At 40.6% G+C, this 22,617-nt stretch overlaps 1 protein-coding gene across 7 annotated transcripts in view; it reads right to left on the bottom strand.

Annotated features, from left to right (window-relative positions):
• Positions 1-1,996: 1,996 nt before the first annotated feature.
• Positions 1,997-22,617, bottom strand: part of STK32C (serine/threonine kinase 32C) — a 283,828-nt gene continuing 263,207 nt past the window's right edge. For 6 of the 7 annotated variants that reach the window (XM_090057152.1, XM_090057148.1, XM_090057149.1 and 3 more), the window contains 7 exons: positions 19,900-19,989; positions 18,992-19,095; positions 18,759-18,875; positions 11,784-11,909; positions 11,488-11,619; positions 9,350-9,417; positions 1,997-7,299 (listed from right to left, as the gene is read on the bottom strand). In XM_090057152.1, the coding sequence (XP_089913278.1) occupies positions 7,161-7,299; positions 9,350-9,417; positions 11,488-11,619; positions 11,784-11,909; positions 18,759-18,875; positions 18,992-19,095; positions 19,900-19,989 (776 nt within the window). In that variant the 3' untranslated portion in view covers positions 1,997-7,160. Of the gene's footprint in view, positions 7,300-9,337; positions 9,418-11,487; positions 11,620-11,783; positions 11,910-18,758; positions 18,876-18,991; positions 19,096-19,899; positions 19,990-22,617 lie in introns of all 7 variants that reach the window. The other variant, XM_090057151.1, reaches the window with a different exon arrangement.

Below are 22,617 nucleotides of genomic sequence, written 5' to 3'. Positions count from 1 at the left end.
TGCATTTGCACAGTGTCAAGCACAATGCAATCCTAGTCAATGATTGGAGCTCGTAAGTGCTAGTGCTGTACAAATAAAGAATTGGCCAGGCAATAAAAGCCTGATTCAGGGGGCAATCTGGGCCCTCACAGTATAAGCCCAGACCTTATAGGCCCTGGTTGCCTGGCTGTAGCTAGAAGGCCCTGGGTCTGTTTCTGATCACTCTTGTTGCCATGGCTCTTCTAATCTATCCTGCCCTATGCAGGAAAAATTGTTAGGGGACCCCTGCTTGGCTAGTTGAGATCTACAGTCATTTGACCGCTACCCAACACTCACCTTGTAAATACTGACAACTCCACTGTTGTAATAGGATTATTTATGTGAAAACAAAAGATTTAAGGAAGCTCTGACTCATGTGAGACATTTAGATATGGTAAAGTATCTTGGACTCCATGTTCATGGCCTCTAGACTGTTTGATTACAGAATGGAGAGGGACCAGTTTTTGCAGTTCCTCTAGTGCTGGTTGTCTTCTGTACAAGTCTGAGGGTCCTGGGAAGATTCAGCATTTGTGGGCATGTGTACTTGTTGAATTATCTTGGCAACCTAAAATACTAACCTGCACCTGCATGGTTTTCTAGACACTGTACATGACATTGTGGACTGTGTTTCAGAACACACACAGGGTTTCAGAATTGATGGGGCCATTTAAATTGCATTTGTGGTTGAGAGTATGTTTTGTGGTGCAGGAGCTTAAAAAGATATTGAACCTTTAAGTGCTTCTTAAATGATACATAAATCTGCTGGCAAAGCCATAATGTTTCACCTCCTGAATGTGAATGGCTAGAAAGCTGGGCAGAAATTCTGAGAGGAAGCAGAAATGTGAAAAGTCTGCTCAAAGAGAGACAAGCCATACAGAGAGCACTCTGTGACCTTGTTCTGCCTCTCCATTTTCTCCAAATCCTCCACATAGTGATACATCCCCCTAGTATTCAAGCTACTACTGGATACAGCATGAATATAGGTGATCTCAAGAGTCTTGTTGCCCCTCTGACTGTTTGTTAGATCTCCAGCTGGGAATTGTGCTGCTTGGTGTCTGGAAGATGCTTATCTTTGTCTCAAATTGTCTAGACACCAAAGGCACGATGCAGCAGCAGGAGAATGTAAATAAGAATGGGGAAGCTGGAATCATTTGAAAATGCCTGGTCAGTTCTTTCCTCTTCCCTGAGCTTGTATGGTCTCCTGATCCACCAATGCAGATGAACAATTGCTATGGATTGCCTGCTCACCAGTTGGTGAGAGTGAGTGAACATGGAGATGATGGTGAAGAAGGCCGTAACTCAGGTTCCAGGGCATACTTTGGCTGCCTTCTCCCACTTACCTTACAGATGTGTGGGAACAAGTATTGGTAATTATAGTGGGCAGCCATTGCTCGTATCCTATACAATGGCTTTCAGTGCCTTAGCCTTTTGTTTGCCTGGAACAAGTTTGAATCCATTTTTCCAGAAACAGAACCACATGTTTTCTTGAAGAAATAAAATGCCTATTGCGTGTGTTATGGAATACTGCAGTGTTTATTTGAGCCACACATTCTGAGACTGTCCTCCTAATATTCTGTATATGCTATAAAGGCAGTTGTGGTATTTTTAAATTAGGCAGATAATACTCCTTGAATTCTGGATGAGTGACCAAAGTACCAATACGGAGAATATAATTGCATATATTTATCACTCCATATATTTATCAGATTCCACATTCTTAATATATGGATTACCCATGAGCACACTAAATGGATGTAAAAATGATGTTGCCTAGGTCTCTAGATTTTTCATGAGCCTAATAAAGGGTATGTAACAGATTTATCATATGTTCTGGCTATTGTACCCAATTCCTAAAAATCATCAGCCGTTGACTATGTAAACAAGGATCATGACCATTATCTGGCTTTTTTTCAGACTTTCATTTGCTTCTATTGATCAACAAACATAGAAATGACTGTAAATATTTCAGGTATTTTAAAAATACACATTTATTACGCCACAAATGCAATGGCTTCTTGGCAGTATCTGCAAAAACACAAATATATTGCCATAACTTCATTTTTTTGTATAATATGGTACTCTTTTCATGCAATAAAAATTACAGAAATGTATTAACATAAAATACAAGGATATACTTACAGATCTGATTTATACTGGTATGATTTTTTTAAAAATAACCTGCAAGGCAGCAGGATTTCAGCACTGTCCTAAATCAAGTTTGTCATACATGTTTCTACCTTTTATTTTATTACCTTTGTTTACTCTGTGGCAATGAATAGACCAATAAGTAATTGGTAACAAAGGAACCATTAAGGCCTAGTCCTGCATTCTTTTCATGTGCAAAATCCCCAGTGAAGTCAGGTGAGTTCAATGAAATTTTTTTTTTAAATATTTTCAGAAATTTGTAATGTAACAAGGAAAAAAATATTATTTATATTATAGCAAGGATTTGAGAGTAACAGACTACAAATGACATTACAAGGGAAATAGCTGTGGAAAACGAAAAAGACACTGTAGAAAACCATTCTACAGAGAATTATTAATACAGACAGTATTTGAATTATTTTTTTTGGCAAGTCAAGTTCAGTACTGTGGTAGTCAGGAATAAAAGACAGCAAAATTTGTCATTAATTTATGTCAAGCCCTACACTACGAAGATTTATAACTATTGTCCTCCATGAAATTCACCGTGAATTTACTTGTGAACTAAATGCAGGATCAGGCTCAAAAATGATGAGACTTACTGTAAAAAGAGAAATAGTTAATAAATAATCAAACCAACATTGCTTTTTAAAACAGGAACAAGCTCATTAACAAATTGAAATTGAGCTTTAAAATTGCTTGAAGTCATTCGTTTCACACTTTGGATTGAGCAAAGTACATGTTTAATTTTATTTTTGTTATTAGTACAATCAGATGTGTGTGGTATACTTTGTTTCATACTTTATTTCAAATAAAGTTCCATGTTAAGAGTGTTTCCAGTAGTAGGCTTTTACTGTTCACTTACTGTTTATCTCCTTTTTCCTGTACTCCAAAATTCACGCCGACTTCAGTGGATTTTTAATGAGATTTAAGAAATTCAGGATTGTGCTATAACCACACAGTCACAGATGTTAAATCTTCTTACACCACAGAGATCCTAGAACACATGTGTAAAATGTGATCTCCATTTTCCTAGTACCCCAGTAGGTCTAAGAATCATTTCTTCTAGCATTAGTGTTAGAATACATGACTTCAGTGTCTCAAGGTAGTAAACATTTGCTGGCTGCCAGAACTGGGAGTCTGTATTCTTCTCCTACTTGCTTGTACACATTGTGGGTCTTGGCCAGAAATAAGAGACAAATTTAAACTTAAAAAATATGGAAATTTACCAAATCACAGACTGTGCATTAAACTCCTGAACCCCAAAGAAATAAAACTCGGTAAATGGTAATGTTAGGAAAATGGTGTGAATGAAATAGGTGAACAGAGAAAAAATCCTATTGCCCTCAAAAGTTTTATATGTATCAAATACAGTTTTGCACAGGACATGAATGAAATAAACGGAGACAAACAAGGTCTGATCTAATACCCAATAAAATTAGTAAAAGGACTCAGATTTTAATGGGCATTGGGTCATGCTCACTTTGTCCACAGTTTGAATCAAAGACTCATCAAAGGAACATAGGAACCAGGACAACGCAGCCTAATCAAGTAAAGAGGCAACATTGAAATTTTCACAATATATTTATTATAAAGCCTACCACACCTCAAACGCTGTGCACCCCATAAACATCAGAGAGGAGAACTGGTACAGTATGCTGAAGTGCATAAAGTCTAACATCCTTTCACACATTTTCTCCTAAAGCAAATATAAACACACAAATATAAAACAGCCACATTCAATGGAGTTACATCACAGATGAATTTGGCCCATTATATTAAGAAACCCATCTTTTTTTCTTTAACACTAAAGCAAATCTTCATCCATGTCTTACCATTTGTCTTTGTACAGTTACCATATTCTTGTTATCTCTTCTCTGGGGAATATGCATAAATAGGCATCAATAAAACCTATTCCCCAGATTGGTATTAGTGAGGTACATTTGCATGCATTATTTAAGACGAAAATGAGTACTTGAATTATATTGTACTCCTGGTGTTTCTAATGCACAGTACAATGATTCTAAAAGTCTCTTGTTGTCACGTTGTTGTTTGCTTCTTATAGATTAAGACTTAAGAAATACAGGTAGGTGAGGCAGAAATCATGTGTGAACAAGTTTTCCAAATCTTGTTTCCTTAGGAAATAATATCTTGCACTTCAGTAGTGCCTTCAAGCAGCCAGATTTGGCCCCCAATGATTTGATCCTAGAAGCCTTGATAACGAGATGCCCTCATTTAGCTTTGCTGGTCTATGTTCAGTACTGCTGAGGACATTCTGCTGAATTGGTATGGCAAAGTAAGCGACAAAAAGAGGAAGTAAATGAACAACAGACAAAGAAAAACGAACCGAGAAACAAACATTTCATCCCTATTCACTGCAACTTGGACTTCAGGGACTATTGACGGCATGCCCCAAACACAGCAGTGAATGTTATACTGCATTTTCTATGACATACGTTCTGATGAGAACGACAGAGATCCTCTTGAACTGAGAGGTTGCTGACATTCACTTGTTAGGAGTGCATCCATATCTCACAGGTAACTCATCCAGTCTCAACATGACGCATGTTCCTCACAATTTTAATGTCCCATCACTTTTATTGTTAAAAATTATTTACATGAGCAATAAAGAGGAGGGAAACTGAGGCTTCTGAAAAAGCCACTTATACCAACAGTATAAATCTCAAAATGTTTGTTTCCTTCACAGACAATTTTGTGTCCTTCATTTTGTATCTTTGTTCCATGTGTTCCCCATTTGAATCTTGGTAGGTTGAGAGGTATGTTCACATCTATTTACATCAGAGTTTATCAGATTTTTTTATTCAAATGCAAGAAAGAGTACATCTCCAGTTCTACAAGTGAGGAGCATTTTGATTCAGTGGTCTGAATGGGGATGAGTCAAGAGTTGCTATTTTGTAAAGGGAGGGCTGATTATTGTTGGGTTTGATTCTCTAAAAATGTTCTAACTTATTTTTCCCTTTCCCTGGGAAGAATCGGAGAGAAACCGAGAGAGACTAAAGCAAACTATGGCTTGGATCAAAGACAACGTTATGAGCCTTTAAACTCATTTTCATGTTTCTCAAAGGCAGGAGGAAAAGGAAACTCTCCTTTGTTTTAATGAAGTTTGTGACTCAAAGCTAGGGATGTAAATGTTCTTCTGCAGCTGTAGGGAGGAGGGAGGTATTTATTTAGACTTATGCCAGTTCCCTACTTCAGTCTGTCATTAGAGCAGGGATAGTGGAGAGTAAGATCTAGGAACATTGACATATAGTTGATCAGTGTTCATTATCTGTAAAGAGCTGGCTCCAGAGTAAGGGCCTATTCAAGCTCTCACAGCTCTGATTTGTTCTGTGTATGATGGAATGTGGATGTTCACAACTCTAGCAAGAACTATCATCTTCTACAGTTTATTTACTAACAGGACAAGCCATTTACCTGGCTGCATCCTAAAAATAACTGTGCAACTGGTATAAAAGCTTTGGCTTTTTTCCCTACAAGTTGTGCCTGCACACTTGAACTCATTTTTCAAGATTTTTATGAAAATTTGGTTCTGCACAATTTTTACCACTTACTAATTTCCACATAAAACTGTGGGAAGGTAAGTATGTCTTGTCATCTAACATATAAAATTGCTCTATACTGGCTATACCTTTTGTATTTCATTCATGGAAATTTAAAACTATACAGTGAGACAGCAGAAATTGCCTTGAAAGAGTCTATATCTGTTAAAAACATTCTACACCCATTTTGCTCCATGAATATGCAACAGTGATGCAAACTTGGCAACCTCTTTTAATGTCTGGTAACAAATTGATTTGGATAGGTCAATGCAGCTATGAGAACTATGTACACCACAATAATTGAAGGATATAATAGAACTGATTTGGTACTATTACAGTAATAGCAACCTAAAGCCACTCTGTAGTAGATTAAGCCACTAACATAGAAAAGGCTTCTGGAACAATGAGAAAGGCAATATCCACAGCTGGAGAAAAATTAAAAGAACACCTGTCTTAATGAGAAGCTAAGGCAGGTCCCAGTAGTTTATGTACAGTACTTTTACTTTACACTTAGAATAAAATAAAGAGAAGGGTTAAACATATCCCCCTCTTTCATCCATAACTGAGCAGCATTATACGGCTCCAATAAAACTGTAAGTCCAATACAAGGTATGCCCTACTAACCTCAGTGAGTTGAGAAAATCTTTGTTGCTTCTAATTCCTTTGCTTGCAGTTGTCCATCTCCTTGGAACAGGGATAGCCACAAGAATAGATCAAATATTTGACGCCAGATTCCCTGGTCTTGTGCTGCTGCTTTGTTTCACACTGTTAACAGACCCTGTTTGTAAGACTAATGTCCAGCCCCAGAAGGATGTGGTTGTAGTGAGTTGGCAGTATGCTTCTGCATAAGGCTAAGGAACAGGGATGTGACTTATCCTGCGTGATCCTCTGCTCTTCAGTCTCTTGAGGCTGTTTACACTTGTCATAAATTAGAGAAGCCCTTGGACTGCTCTAATTTACACAAGGGACCAGTTCTATATACTGAAGTCTTTGCACTGCGGGACTGCAAATGTGAAATTTGCATGATCTCTGCAATCCTTCCCTTACATGCACACACACACACTCACTCACACACTTGCACCATATGTTCCTCGATTTGTATCCAAGGATCTGGTATGTTATCTTACTACTCGACAACTGAGTCAGTGATCTGCCATTAAAAAAGAAACAAGAAAGAAATTGAACTTTTTCTCCAAGGTGTTGCATAGCACATATCTTTTCCCATAGTAAGTACCCAGTGTTCAGAACTGGCAATCAGTTTAACCCATGAATTCAGTTCTTAAAGAACTATCTGCTCTGCTACAGTTTTAGGATATTGATTCTGTGACTTTTTTTTCAATTGAAGTACTCAGCATACAGCACATAGTAATCAATGCAACCTGAGAATGATTTATTCAAGAGACGCATGGACTTTTGGCCCTTTGCCTTGAAGCTGTAGTCCTAGCTGCTGCCTGTAGAAGAGCATACTGAGCTGCACATATTTAAATTGGAATTCTCAGATTCAGCTTCTGTCTCAGCTTCATCAGTAGTTTCAGGAGGAGAAACAGACTCATTCATCTGTTCTTGACTCTTCTTCAGCCTGTCCAGAATATAGGAAACACATTATAGGATTCCTCCAAGTACCAGGGACTCATGAAAACCACACCCTTCCCACAAAGCTAGAGGAGCTGAAACTAGATACCACCTAAATGGGAGGAGGGTCCCATTTTAAAAAACTTATATTTAGTATACAAAGGTATATAATTCTTGGTAATGGCTGAAATGCTAAATGAAGTTGTCTCTATTTTTTGTACACTTGAAAGAGGCTTCTCTATCCCAACTGTGCAATTAGTCCAATTAAATATATCAACCCAAAAAATCCTTGTCTCTAGCATAATTCCTGGACTCTCATGGCTACAATATCACTTTCGCACCACTTGTATATACTTGAGGTTGTTCTAACATATCCTAACATTTCTATATAAGGTGTTGCCTTTGAACTATAATCTTGTTTTTAGAGAATTAACAAATCATGAACAGCACAGCTTGTTGTTTTAAATATAAGGCATATACAGTTCTGTACAAGATATAAAGGAAGATATATTAACTTGCTGGGGGCTCATCAACATCTCAGTTTATGCAGGGGGGATTTTGTTTCCTCCTACCTTAGAGAGCTCTGCCTTCCATTAATTTGTTTCATTTAACAGCAAAAATGCCACCCAACAGGAAGAAGCTGCTTTTCGATTCTAGTGTTTTTACTCACCCACTGTTGAGCCTGGACAGTAACTTACTATATTTTTTTTTTCAGCACAGTATTCTCAAAGAACACAGTTGGGAGGGGATTATAAAGGGATGGGAGAGGATTATAAATTTACTCCTGAATCTTCTAGATAATTTTCTATGATTCTGTGATAAGAATAAAGTTGGAAGGGACCTCAGGAAGTCATCTAGCCCAACCCCCTGCTCAAAGCAGGAGCATCCCTAACTAGATCAACCCAGCCAAGCCTTTGTCTACTTGGTCTTAAAAACCTCCAAGAATGGAGATTCCACAACCTCTTTGGGTAACCTGTTCCAGTGTTTTATTATCCTATTAGTGAGAGAGTTTTTTCCTAATATCTAACCTAAACTTTCCTTGCTGGAACTTGAGACCATTGCTCCTCATTCTGTTATCTGCCACTGCTGAGAACAGTCCAGCTCCATCCTCTTTGGAACCACCCTTCAGGTAGTTAAAGGCTGCTATAAAATCCTCCCTCAGTCTTTTCTTCTTCAGATGTGGCCTCACCACATCTGGAGAAGAGAGGAGAATAATTACTTCCCTCAATCTGCTGGCAATGTTCCCAAATCTATCCTCATCTCTCTCTGGGCATTGACAGATGTGCAGCTCTCTGCTCCAATTCATGGCACTTCACGGAAGGTGCCATGTGTTAGAGGCAACCTCCCTGATCCAACAGATGTTTGTTGTTGAGTTAGGGGGTGAGTGATCAAGCTCCACTTTGGAGCTGATCCAGGAGGAATTGCCTGCCTGTGGCCTCTCCGCACTAGCTCTGCCCCCCAACTCCCAGCTCCAAGGTGGAGGGCTCCAATCCACCTGCCCCTCCAGCACAGACTGGGTAAACCCTAGCCCTTAGTTTCCTCCCCTCCCTTCTCTCTCCTCCCATCCTGCAGACAGCACTGGGGATCATGTGCAGGGACAGACAGAAGTTAATGAAGGCGCTCTGCTTTGGAGCACCTTCATCTGAACCCTCTTTAAATGACAGTTAATTTGTCATGCTATTGGACACTTTTAAAGTGCTCTGCAGCTGTGCACTTCTGTCAAGGCCTGGCTGCAGAGCACTTTCAAGGGGTCAATAGTGTGTCATCACTTCTGTCAGCACCTTCTGTGTATCATATACTTCATTTAATCAGACCATTTAATAATCAGTGAAACTTTCTGGATTTTTTTAGCTACCTCTTCTAAGTAAGACGTTTTAATCAATGAACCTGCTTTAGTGAAATCAGTAAATTAGAACTGAGCTTGTGACATGATATTCACATTTATGGCTTCCAGGAACAATATTTCATTCTTGTAAATCCCAACACAGCTAAGTAAAAATAAAACAAAACAAAACAAAATACACTCTTTTCTTCTAAAAACATACCCCCTCACTCACTTCTCTCTGTTAAAAATGACAAAGTCTTGCTGGATAGCTTCAAGGCATTCCTGAAGATAGTCATTTTCCTGAGTAAAAAGAAAGAAACAGATATGAGATACATATGAGAATCCAGCATCCTTTCATCCTTGTGTTTTCTGCAGTATCGCTCTGCCAAGTTATATGTTCATATCACACACTCAGCTACCAGGAATTTCAGCCTAAATTAAGCTTGCATCTTCATTTCTTAGGTGTTTTTCCTCTGTGTCCTGTTTTCACTTCTGCAGTAATTTTCCTGAAACACATTTAATCTTTATAGGCCTTTACTATATGAGCAATCCAATGAAATGCAGTCTGGTGCAGGTGGCCTATACAAACAGAATTTATGCAGGGTTTATGAGGTACACGGACTTTTAAATTGTCCTATGCCCAGGGGAAAATTTCACCAAGGTAACTTCCATCTTAAAGGATTCTACAATACTTTAAAAGCTTGCTCGCACTCTCTCTCTGTGCATATAGTATATATGCATACATATCATATGTAGAGTTGATATGCACAGGGAGTAAAGGATCCCAGGTTCAGGACAATGTCTTATCTATTACAGCCCTGAGAGCTATAAAAAGTGTGTTATTGTGCTGCAAATCAGTACAATATTGTGCGTTATTGTGCTGCAAATCATGAAACATCTTGACACAGTGTGCCTCAAACTTCCTTAGTAATGAAAACCTCTGAAAGTTATTTTAAGTTTGCTTATTCTGGTTTTGTTTTGGGGCTTCCTGAATTATTCTTCCAGTCTTTTACAGTAACCTTCATTGATTGTAATGTTAGCAACTGCTGAGGGAGGAAATGATCTATTGCTGCTAATTGACTCAGCCAACAAGGCAAGCAGAATTCTAATGGCTACTTCCTAATGCTGTTTGTTTGTAAGATAATTGGCATCCTTTTAAATAAAGGACTTAAAAATGTGCCCTATTTTGGTAGTCTGAAACTAAGATGCAAAGAGCATTGCAGTTGTTGATCAGGTATTGAGAATGCTCATGTCTCCATTTAGATCTGAAAATGCATGACAATTCCAATGTGAAAATACCATACAAATAATGGGCTTTCCCACAGATCAGCCAGCTACTGGGTTAAATGATGTGATTGGTTTTATTCAGGGAAACATCCATCACTGAGAGGATGAATTCTACTGTATACTTTTCATCAGGAACCTGAATTTTGTGTGAACTCTGATTTCTGGGAGGAAAACGATTTGTATCCACTATCTAACCTAGGTTTTTGAAAGAACTGATGCTTCCTAAATATTTGCTTCCTTTTCAACAACAAAGCTGAGGCAGGCAATAAAAATCCATAGCATGATTTTAGGTTAAATTTATGGGTATTTATGGAAAAGGCTTGGGAACCTTTTTATGGCTGACTGTTTAAAGTCTCCTGCTTTTTCCAAACAGCTGGTAATACAGGGTCAGGAGTTGCATCCAGGAAGAATCTATTTGAAAAAAGTAGTTATGCCTGTGCATAAATATGATTATTGATGTGATAGCATGGGATGCCAAAGTAAACTGATAATGGCTACTAATGACAGAAACAGACAGTACAAGATGCAGCATAGTGAAACCGCAGGATTCTTATTCTGCTATATGGGAAGGCTTTGTCATATTCAGCTTTGTCAGTGATACATCTGAATGGAATACACCTGAATTTATTAAGAATTCAGTTCTCTTTTCACTAACATGGAGATGTGTTGAGATTAGCTCTGCAAAATTGAATGGAAGTGTGAAGCCAATGTGACAAAAAAAACAGGACCTAACAGGACACTTTAAATGAAAATGTGCCTAATGTGATTAACAAAAAGAAATCTTATCTGCATAACAGATCTCTCGTCCACTAGCTCTGTATTCCCACCCCCCCATCTCATGTTAGGGAGAACAAAATAGCAGAGAAGTGAGCTGCCAGGGAAGAGGAGAATCCAGCCATCAGATAGTCAGTCTACACGGCTGAGCATTTTTATTGGAGTAAATATGTATGAGAAGGCATTTTGCAAAGTAATTGTTTCTGCAACAAATCAAAGTAAAACAAAGTTGGTTCTTCGCCCTGTGGCCCACTGTTGATTTTGCTCTGTGGCCCACTGTTGTGGCCCACTAAGGAAGGCTGCACTTACCGACTGCGAGCTGTCCTTGCTGTTATCCCTGGACTTGTTCTTTGCAAGTCTTTTTTTCTTTTTATGCAGGGGTCTTGACTCCAGGATCATCTCTTCCAGCTCAAAGGTGGGATCACAATGCAGACGGCCTTTCTGTTAGAATGGGACAAAGGTATTAACTGTCTGACTGATGCAAAAAGTGCATCTCAACTTGCACATTTAGGAATTACCTCTGCCATGGAAACCCACAGCACTACATAAAACTATACTTCATAAGATAAAACAAAAAACTCATTAAATCATTGCTCTTTACTTACATTAGGAACAAAGCCAGCCTCCACCTTCTTCTCACAGACATCATCCCAGATGACACTGGATAAGTAGGATGAGGTCTGGATGTCTGTTAGACTGGAAAACCGATGCTCTGGGTTCACTGTCAACAGCTGAAATGACATGTACTGCAGTGAAGGAAGGTCTGGATTGAAAAAGGTCTGCCTTCCACCCTAAGTTACAAAATAACTTACAAACACAATTCCCTCCCAGGGTAACACTGACCTCAGTATACACAAAAAAGAACTGAAAAAACCATCAACCATCATTAAATATGCAAAAACCAGCAGTCAGAAGTTTAGAGTTCAATGTTCATTCACCATCATTAGTCATCATTAGGTAAATGAAGTTCGAGAAAATTATGCTGGCACACATCCAGGAGGGGCCAGCAGGGGACTGCATGCTTAGGGGCAACCAACACGGGTTCATCAGTGGCAGGTCCTGTCAGACCAACCTGGTGGCCTTTTACGATCAGATCACCACATCACTAGATGCAGGGGTAGCAGTGGACATAGTCTTCCTGGACTTCCGGAAGGCTTTTGACACTGTGTCTCACCCCATTCTCATCAAGAAACTGGGGGGCTGTGGTGTCGACACCCATACAGTCAAATGGGTCACCAACTGGCTGGAGGGCCGCACCCAGAGGGTGGTAGTGGATGGGTCCTTCTCAACCTGGAAGGACGTGGGCAGTGGGGTTCCGCAGGGCTCAGTCCTCAGGCCCGCGCTGTTCAACATCTTCATCAGTGATTTGGATGATGGGGTAAAAATCACCCTGTTCAAATTTGCTGACGACACTAAGATGTTGGGGGACGTGGGCACACTGGAAGGGTGCAACAGGCTACAATCGGACCTAGACAGGTTACAAGGGTGGGCGGATGAGAATAGGATGGGATTCAACACAGTCGAGTGCAAAGTGATGCACCTGGGGAGGAACAACCGGCACCATACCTACAGGTTGGGGAACTCCCCTCTTGTCAGCACGGAGGCGGAAAAGGATCTTGGAGTCATCATTGACTCCAAGATAAACATGGGCCGGCAGTGTGGGGAGGCAGTTAGGAAGGCCAACCGAACCTTGTCATGCATCCACAGATGCATCTTGAGCAGATCCAAGGAGGTGATCCTCCCCCTCTATGCGGCACTGGTCAGGCCGCAGCTGGAGTATTGCGTCCAGTTCTGGGCGCCACACTTCAAGAGGGATGTCGACAGCATGGAGAGGGTCCAGAGGAGGGCCACTCGTATGATCAGGGGTCAGCAGGGCAGGCCCTATGAGGAGAGGCTAGACCTGAACCTGTTCAGCCTCCAAAAGAGAAGGCCGAGGGGGGATCTTGTGGCCTGTTATAAACTAGTCAGGGGGGATCAGCAGGCATTGGGGGAGTCACTGTTCCCCCGAGCACCGCCAGGAGTGACCAGGAATAACGGTCACAAGCTGGCAGAGGGTAGGTTTAGGTTAGATATCAGGAGGCGCTACTTTGCCGTCAGGGTGGCTAGGGTCTGGAACCAGCTTCCAAGAGAAGTGGTGCTGGCTCCTACCCTGGGGGTGTTTAAGAGGAGGTTAGATGAACACCTTGCTGGGGTCATTTGACCCCAGTACTCTTTCCTGGCATGGCAGGGGGTCAGACTAGATGATCTGCTCAGGTCCCTTCTGACCCTAGAAACTATGAAACTACTATGAAACTATGAAATCACATACAAGTCTTCCTACCATGCCTCATTCAGCGGGCAGTTAATAAGCAACTACCCAATATTTTTATTTTTTCCTCATTGCTCAATGAATAGATCCTGCCCTATTTTCAGTACACAGTTCAAACCCCACTCTGAATACAGAAATATTTCCTTTTCTATGGAGATCATCACAGTATCTGTGATTGGAGGTGATAATCCCCCCATTTTTCAAATGACCAACTAAAACATGGAGATTAAAATCAAAAGTATTTACTAAATTTGGACACCTAGGCTTGGGACAGACATTCAAAAAGCCTGAGCCTGAATTTGATTCACTCTTTGCAGGTTAATCTAAGCTGTGCAGGTTAAACTGATTAACAGCTGGACAGACACTCTCTCTTAAATCAAGAAATGCAGCCATATGCTTGCAGTGGCTGAAGCCAGAAGCTGGGGGGCACTAGAGCATGCCTGGCAGCCACTGCCAAGGGGGAGGGAAGAGAGATGCCCCCCAAGGCTCTCACCCCTCCCTGCTGGAGTGGAGGGGGCGTGGCCAGGCACCAGCCCAGGCTAGCACAACACACAGGATGCCAGCTACCAGCTGCGGGGGGCAGGCAGCTGCTGCCAGACTGAGGAGTGGGAATGGAGAAAAAGTCCTTTCTCTGGAGTAAACATGTATTGAACACAGCAATTTGCAAAGTATATAACAGGGAACTACCAAAATCTTTGCCTAAGCTAAGATACACCCAGTAAAACACAGCATACACAACTTAGTCTAACTTCAAATGTAAACCAGGTAGACAAGAATTGCTCTTACTAATCCTGAAGGCAGAGTGTCTCCTTACAGCCAGGCATTCAGAAAGGCTTTGTTTAGGTATTCACAGTTTTTACACATTCTGGTATCTGCAACTTCCCTTAATTACATCTCTAGCATCTGCGATGATTGTCAGGCCTTTGCCAACACTTCCCACCTCTCTGTCTGGCCCTGCAGGTCTTAGCTCTGGGCTCACAGGTGCATCCCTGCTGCAGGCAAGCCACAGAGACTGCAGCCAACCCCCCAGGGGTTCTGGGGGAGAGAGAGGACAGAGGAAGGAATTAACTCCATCTCTGCTTGGCTGCAGGAAAGCCGTGGGGGTGTGGCTGGGGCTGGCAAATCCCAGCTGTGGTCCACAGGGTTTGCCAGTGGAGGGTGCAGGGAGGGGACAAAGGGAGGAATTTGCCTCAGGGGCTTTGGCAGGCCAGCATCTGTCCATGCCCTGCCCCTGTTCCGGCTAGAAAGCAGGGGGGAGGGGCCAACCCAGTTCACTGGAGCAGAGCTCTGCCCCACCCAGAGAGCATGCTGGGATACTGGGGGAGTCTGATTTAAGTTAAACCAGCAAGGGGTCTGAGACAGACATTGCATAAACTGGTTTGAGTCCAATCAATTAAGCCTGATGCTACATTCAACCAAGTTTATCTCAAACCAGTTCAGCCATTTTCAAGCTGGTTTATGTGTACTGAGTGTCTGTTCTGTTATAGGTTTAAACCAGTTTCTGATCATGTAAACTGGTTTATGTGTAATGTCTGTCCCTAGCCCTAGTTTAAACCACCTAGGACTGAGTTTTGAGATAACTTAGCTATTATGTTTCCTTCCATTCCAGTCCCACCCTTCCAATCTCAGTTTTCCCCCACTCCCAAATCCAGTCTTCACTGAGCATCCATGCCTCTAGTTTCTTGTTTCCAGTGCCCTAGTCCACACTGTCCTGCTTACCCCTCTTCTGGCTCCTCAGCCAATCTTTGTTTCTTCCTCACTCTTGCCTGTGTTTGTCCCACCCCATGCACGTTCCCTGTCTACATTGGTTCCCAGTCTCAGGTTTTGCTCCATGCTTTTCACCCAGTGTGTGTATCTGTGTCCTCCCCACATATCAGTCTCTTTACCCAGCCAGTCCCAGCTCTCCCCCATGCTCAGAATCCTCATTGGATTTATTTTCCCATCCTCTCAACTCCTTTCACCTACCCCACTGGCTCTCAGTCCAAGTTTCCTTGTCCAGCTATACCTAAACTCTTCTGTCTCTTCATCCAGTCTTAGCCCACTCCCACACTCCATACCTTATGCTAATTCCCCACTCCTCTATGAACTTCCAGCCCCATTTCTGCCACCCTTTAAGGCATGTTGCTCCAGACTATTTGCCCCCTTGCCCCCCCAAGTCTGTCTTCTGTCTCCTTTGCATTTGAATCAGGCAGCTTTCTCTACAACTACAAGCAAGGAAATGGTCTTTACTGTACTCTTTGTCATACTCAGACTAAGACCCAGCTGGTCGCAACAGCCCAGAGCAGGAACCGTAGAGAAACTCTTGTTCTGAGCTGAAGCATAAACAATATAGAAGCAAGCATAAGCAAAGAAAGAGCTCTGCCTAAAAATTTTTCAAGGAAGTCAGCTTGAGGCAGATGACTGGCACAGAAAATCTGAATCCAAGCAGTTCAAGTTAGGCAAATGTATCAATATGAGAAAGCAAGGTCCAATATATGAAAATATGGTCTGATGGCAAGTACTGTGTAATCATAGCAGTGAATGCTTTCAGTCCTATCTAGCTTAGGGTCTGAAAGTGTTTATGGCTGATGGGCTAGTCATATCAATAATGCGACAGAATACTGGGCTAGAGCTGGTGGGTTATTCCCCTTTTAAAAATAAATCCCATTTTAGTACAGGAACAATGCATTCTAAGCAGGGGAAAGATAACATTTGCATTCAGCATTTTTCCCATGCAGAAGGTGACAGCACAGGGAGATAACGCTGTAACATTCAGCATTCTAATTCAGTTTTGTGAGTAGGTATTTATGAGTTAGTTATTTGGATAAGCATCTGGACTTCTGGATGTTTGTGTAAACTACAGCAATAACATTTAGGTGGCATCTTGTTTTAAGAAAGCCAAAAACGTAACACTTATGATCATGATACCACCACAATAGAGCAGAGCTCTTGGGGGATGAGAGCCTTACCTTTTGTAATAGTAATTTAATTATTAGATCATTCATTGGGACTGAGAAAATGCTCCTGCATATTTGACTTGCAATGTTATAAACCCACATCACATTGGGTGGGTTGATTCTGGTAAAAGCACACAAGATTCCTCGTTATGTTCTCAGCAGCACTGCTTACGCATTTTTTATTCTTTGGTCTTCCAATATATGGATAAAGCAATATGCAAAATGCCTTCAATATATAAATGCATATGCAGTAAAACCTGCACAGAAGGTTTCTGCATAGAAGAATCACCTCTATTCAATCACTATCTTAAATGTTTGGTGTAAAGCATACTCGAGGTATTGAGTACCAGTTTGTTTAGCACAGTAGGAGTCAACCTACTTGGCAGTAGTGCCACAAATTAGACCTGCACTCTCCCTGAATGTCACTTAGATCCCCTTCCTCTGTCTGATTAGCTGCTCTGCTTTTTGTCCCCTGTTCTATGCTCCCAGTCTGATCTCCTGCTCTGCCTTCTGCTTCCTCCCCTGTCCCTTGCTGTGCTGCCTGTCCCCTCCCTGCTCTATCACATGCCACACACACAGTCTGCCCATGCCAGAGGTTGGCCATCCCTGACTTGGCACTTTATGAAGGACTCTCTGCTTGAGAATGAATGCCTGATGATCCATGAACTGGTCACTTAAGGCACTTTTCACTCCATAAAGTTGTCATCTTTAAAACACAGGCATTCATTTACCATCTGAAAGTAAATTAAATGACATATTTCAAGTGATGTCTTTTGATATGTAGTACACTTCAGCAATGCTAACTGACATGGTTTACCTAAGCAACTCTGTACCATCCTTTACATCACTTACAGCACGTAAATCCCATTTTCTAATGATGATCACTGAACACCTGAAATTGGTTCACACCACAATGATATGTATACCTTAGCCCTCTCATTACAATGGGCTGACTGAAACACTTTGATCGTAACACCTTTACAATAAGTTCAAGCTACATGCAGAACTGCATCTATACAGTACTATTTTCAAAGCTGTATTTACAATGATTACTTTTGTGGCATGGTTTGGGTGGCTGCAGAATGAACAGTGTCCTCAGCTCCCCAAAAAGCAATAACATCTGTATGCCATATTGCAATATCATTTATAGCCTACTTGTGCTGCAGAAGAGTTACAGAGCTAATGACTGGTGGTAGCTTGCTAGAGCTGTGAATCATCTACTGCCTCCATATTTTTCCCTCATATATGGCTCCCACTTGTACTTGTGAAGGGCCAATGAGAAACATATATTGAACTTAATTATGGTTTTATGTGCACATAGCTATTAGTGACCCACTACTGAAAAAAATTGGGTCTGTTGAAGGGGTAATGTTCCTTGGAGGGCTATAAAGAGAAAGCATTTGATTACTGGTTGCTTGGTAGCTGGGGGCAGAGGTGGGACATCTTGGTGTTTCTGCTCACGTATCTTTAATTCTATACATAACGTTCTCTTTAAAAGCTTGTATTCTCCAAGTTACCCCAGTAGGTGGCGTTTGTGTCTTGCTGAGAAACTTGTATTGCACTAATACCTAACAATTCTGCTTTTCATTAAAATAAAATTAAATTATGTAAATTTTCCACCCAACATTAACTTATATTGGAATCACTTCTTTGCTGTCAGCAGTATGTATATCCCTTTTGTACTCTCTTCATCAGCCGCTGTTTTGGAATCCTTAAATAAGCTGGAAAGTCAACATCAGCTCCAAACTCAACACTTGCTGCTTAGATATAAGCAATAAAATGAAAATGCCAAAGTAACTCCCCCTCTCCCGAAAAAAAGCACAAAAACAAGAAACAAACAAACGCATTTCTCATAACTTAGAGACCCAGAGCAGATTCTCTGATGCTGCAGAACTGAAGAGAGAAGACATTATCACAGCAGGGTTGCCAAACACCTATATATTTAATGCTGTAGTCATTCTGTGGTGAAAGGTAGTTATTTTAGCAATCGGCTACAACTCCCAGAGTACTGGAAGCAATACATTTCCATATAATGTTAAAGCTTTTTTTAACCTACTTAACCATTTGATTGTAGCACTTAAACCAATCAAGGACCACTCTTCATTTGCTAACAGACAGAAGAGAAGAGGGATAATCATCCTATTAAAGAAACAAATGACTAATCAAAGGATATGTCACAGCAATTAAATTGTGCTAACCACTGAACTGATAGAGAAGGGACTCCATTTCAGTGTTTGGTTAGTTGGTAAAACTTTGAAAGAAATGGACAGTTCCCAGTTAGCTCTACACATGTAGTTAACACACAATTGAAATTATTTGAAAGAAACAGTATTTACCTTTCTTAATAAAGCAATCATTTCCTTTGACCATGTTGCTGTATACTGAACACTCACAGTACTGAAGAGTTGAATTAAAGACTCTACAGGGTTACTGGAGTGGATGTCATAGGGCCTCTGAAGAAAGAAAATCGAAATATGAAAATATAAATGCTGTTCTTTTCTTTGAAGACCACTAGGGGGAAAACAATGTTCCGAAATCACTAGAATATTAGACAGGAAAAATACCACACCCATCCACGAAGAAGTTCATATGCCATCACTCCCAATGACCACCAATCAACTTCAAAGGAGTAGCCTGTCCCACCATTCACAAAGGAGTGAAAAATCTCTGGAGCTATAGAGAAAGACAAAAAAACAACATCTTATACACTGCCTGCAGGATCTATTCCCATTTCAGCTGCATATTTTGTGAAAAAGTTAGTTTATGGATGCTATAATTATTGTGACAGGGGCATAGGTTGTAGCCGTGTTGGTCTAAGGACATGGGCAGACAAGGTTCTTTGGGTGAATCTGATACCTTTTATTAAACCAACTTAAATAGTTGGAAAACAATTATTAAGCCAGCTTTCAGGTTCAAAAACCCTTTGTCAGGGTAAGGAAGTTTCAGCAGTTGGTGTGTGCTCTTCCTGGATGGAATGAAAAGTAAAGAAGCCAGAGACTGGTCTGGTCTACCAAAAGATATCAGATTCACCCAAAGAACCTTGTCTGCCATAATTATTGTTATACATTAATAATAGGATCATAGGAAAGCAGGGCTGACAGGCACCTCAGGAGATCATGTAGTCCAGGTCCCTGTTCAAGGCATAAATGGGACTTTCCATGACAAATAAGAAACTAAACCTTTTGATCACAGAGTTTTGAATTTCCCCAGACGTTAATAAAGTCAAGAGAAACTGAACAAACTCAGCAGCTCTCAGGAATAGGTTCCAAGTTAGGACAAGAACAACAGGAGTCAATTATAACACTGGGGCATTGGGAGGAGGCTGCTCGCAAGCAGCGGGATCATGAAGAACTTTTTAGGGGGAAAAATTCACATATATCAAAATATTCTGGGTGTTGGATGCAAATCAGAGATTGCAAATGGTGAGCATGCTTCAAAAGTAAAATATGGAAATAATGAACGATCATTGTATCTTACCCATATATGGTTTGGTTCCAGCTAACGCAGTGGCTCTTTCACCATCTCTGATTATTGTTGCAATATTAAAATCTGTTAGGTGTGCATGACCTTAAAAGTAAAGTGTGGTTTTTTTAAGTAATTAATAAAATAAAAAGGCACTTATAGAAACACTTTACATTCTTCAGAAAGCATTTGATTCTAAACAGTTCAAAAGCTTCAGTTTCCGTTAGTATGAGTACAACTGAACAAGAAGCAGGTAATCACAGGGTGCCAGAATTAAGCACAGAGGGAATGAAAGGCCCAATGTACCATCACAAAAAGTATGGGCAAAAGATTAGAAAGCTTTAAATCTATTAGTGTATGTGCCTTGGGGACCGCCATTCTAGATTATCTCACATTTTTCATCATGAATATACAATAATGTTCTAAATCTTATATAAAGCAGTGAAGATGAGGAAAATATGGTACTGAGGTCTTGCCATAACATCACCAATAGAAATGATGTTTCCTTGAATCATTTTAGTGACTTTCTATGTAGCAAACCATTTTAAAAGAAACTGGAACCAACCTAGCTGACTCCTCACTCAACATGTCAAATAAAAATGTCTAGATATGTTTTCCCTATTTCCACATGGTTTATTTGTAATCAGGACCAAAAACAGAACTTAAAATAATACTGTGAAAAAATGTCTTAGAAAAGCTCATGAAACCATCTATTCTTGTTAGAACTGCATCCCAGTCTTGTACAGCCAAGAAGTGTGAATTAATTAGGTAAGCATTCAGCTCCCTCCAAGCCTTTTGACATTCCAGATCATAAGATTTTTTTAATGTTATTATAAAATCTACTATGTACTTTCCTATACAATTCATACATTTAGACAAGTATTTTTCGTTGCTATTAAGAATTGACATATAGGCAAATCAAAGTAAGGGCTGCATTTATTGCCTGTTGCTGATTTTCACTGTCTTGCCCACCACTCAAGTGAAGAAAGAGAACGCAGTCTCCTGGTTGCGGTGGGTACCATAAACCAGGAGCCTCAGGATGTTTCTGTTTATAATCAGGGGCCTAAGTTGCAGCATGGCAACAGGTTTTTTGCAGCCCACTTATGATGTGCAGAGCTGATTTTCACAGGCATTTTGTGGTGGCCCCACTCCTCACCACTGATTGACAGGATGTTTTCACTTAGTATACCTCACTACTGCTTTTTGGGGGGTTGATTTCACAGGAAATTGTGGCCATTGCCAGATTTCCCAGTGATTGTGGACAACACGGTTTTTCACAGTTTCTGCGAAACATGTGAAACCACAATTTAGGCAGGTCCCTATTTATAATTTCTGCAGCTTTAATCATGCATGGGGCAATACAACATGCTCAGACAGGACCAAATATCTTCTTCCCTTTCCTTGCTGTATAAATCAATACAGCTTAAATATTACGTGGCTTGTTGCTGAGTACCTAGAGAGAGACTTTGTTTGTGGTTTAAGCGGGCTGGCTGTACCATATCCCTCCCTTTTTTTTCCTGGCATAAGAGGCTGTTTGATAGCTATATGAATTATGCAAATAAGAATGATGCTGCCTGCCCTGCAAGACCCAAAGACATCGAGCTACGTGGACAAACTGTCAAGCATATGATTAAAAATCATCATAAGCTCACTGGTCAGTTTGCATTCAAGTGTCTTCTTTGGATCAAAAACACAGTATTTGTGAGGGAAGATGCAATACTCTCTATGAGGTCCTTGAGAGATTTCAGTACAGAGAAAAACAAGACCTCACCACACTCCAGTTTAGCATAACAGACTTTTTGTTGTAGTGAACCCCCACTGTTCCTAAATCCTTAGCTCGGATTGTACTTCCTGCGTAAACAGGGCTGCTCTCTAAAAGAGGCTGGCTACACGCCAGTCCCATCTTCCATATCCATATTGCTTAGGTGGCTATTCATAGATTACCTGTATAATAACCACATCATATTAAAATGACCTTAAAAGTAGCATATTAAAATTTGTAGTCAATTCATTTAATCTGTCACAAGGCAAATGAGAAGGATCCGACATGAGATGCAGCAGGTCAAGAGCTTATTTCAAAACTTGCCTGAGGAATTGTAACTTTCAAACCAAGCTAGAAATTTAGTTCAAAGAAAATCAGTCTTTTTTTTTTTTTTTTGGAGGCCATTTTCAGTCCTGTATCTGCATATCCCCATGGATATTTATGCAGATTATATGCATGAATCAATAGCAGACTGTAGCCTATTTGGACCTCTTGTTTCCTCCTATTATATCACTTTTTTCTTATTTATAAGTTTTTTTTCAGTGCTTTATGAATTTGCACATTGGTTTCCAGTGAACTTCCAGGTAAAGCTTAAGTTGGTGGTTTGAACCAACATACACCAACATGTTTTTAGTTACCCAAGAGATTGCCCCCCTTTCTCTGTATTATGAACTGCCACAGGTGAAATAAACAGAGGCATTCAGTGGAGCTTCCTCAATATAAAGCTGCTGGGAGTAAGTTCTTAGTGCAGGGTAGAATTTAATTTCCAGTTTGTTAGAGCCAAATTTGTCAACTTGGTGAACAGGCTGCTGTAAAGTCCCCCTTTTCATGTTTGCTCTAAGGCTGGTGGAGAAACTAGGCTCATAGGCATCCTTTTGTTTATGATCTTGTTGCCATTTTTAATTTGGAGCACAAACTTCCAAAAGGCTGGAGCGGATAGGTAACTTTAGTTGTATTTCTAAAATTCAGCA

The sequence above is a fragment of the Crocodylus siamensis genome, chromosome 7 (genome assembly GCF_052110815.1).
Source record: "Crocodylus siamensis isolate JL-2025a chromosome 7, ASM5211081v1, whole genome shotgun sequence".
Lineage (NCBI taxonomy): Eukaryota > Metazoa > Chordata > Crocodylia > Crocodylidae > Crocodylus > Crocodylus siamensis.
This window is presented reverse-complemented; position numbering and strand designations above follow the sequence as displayed.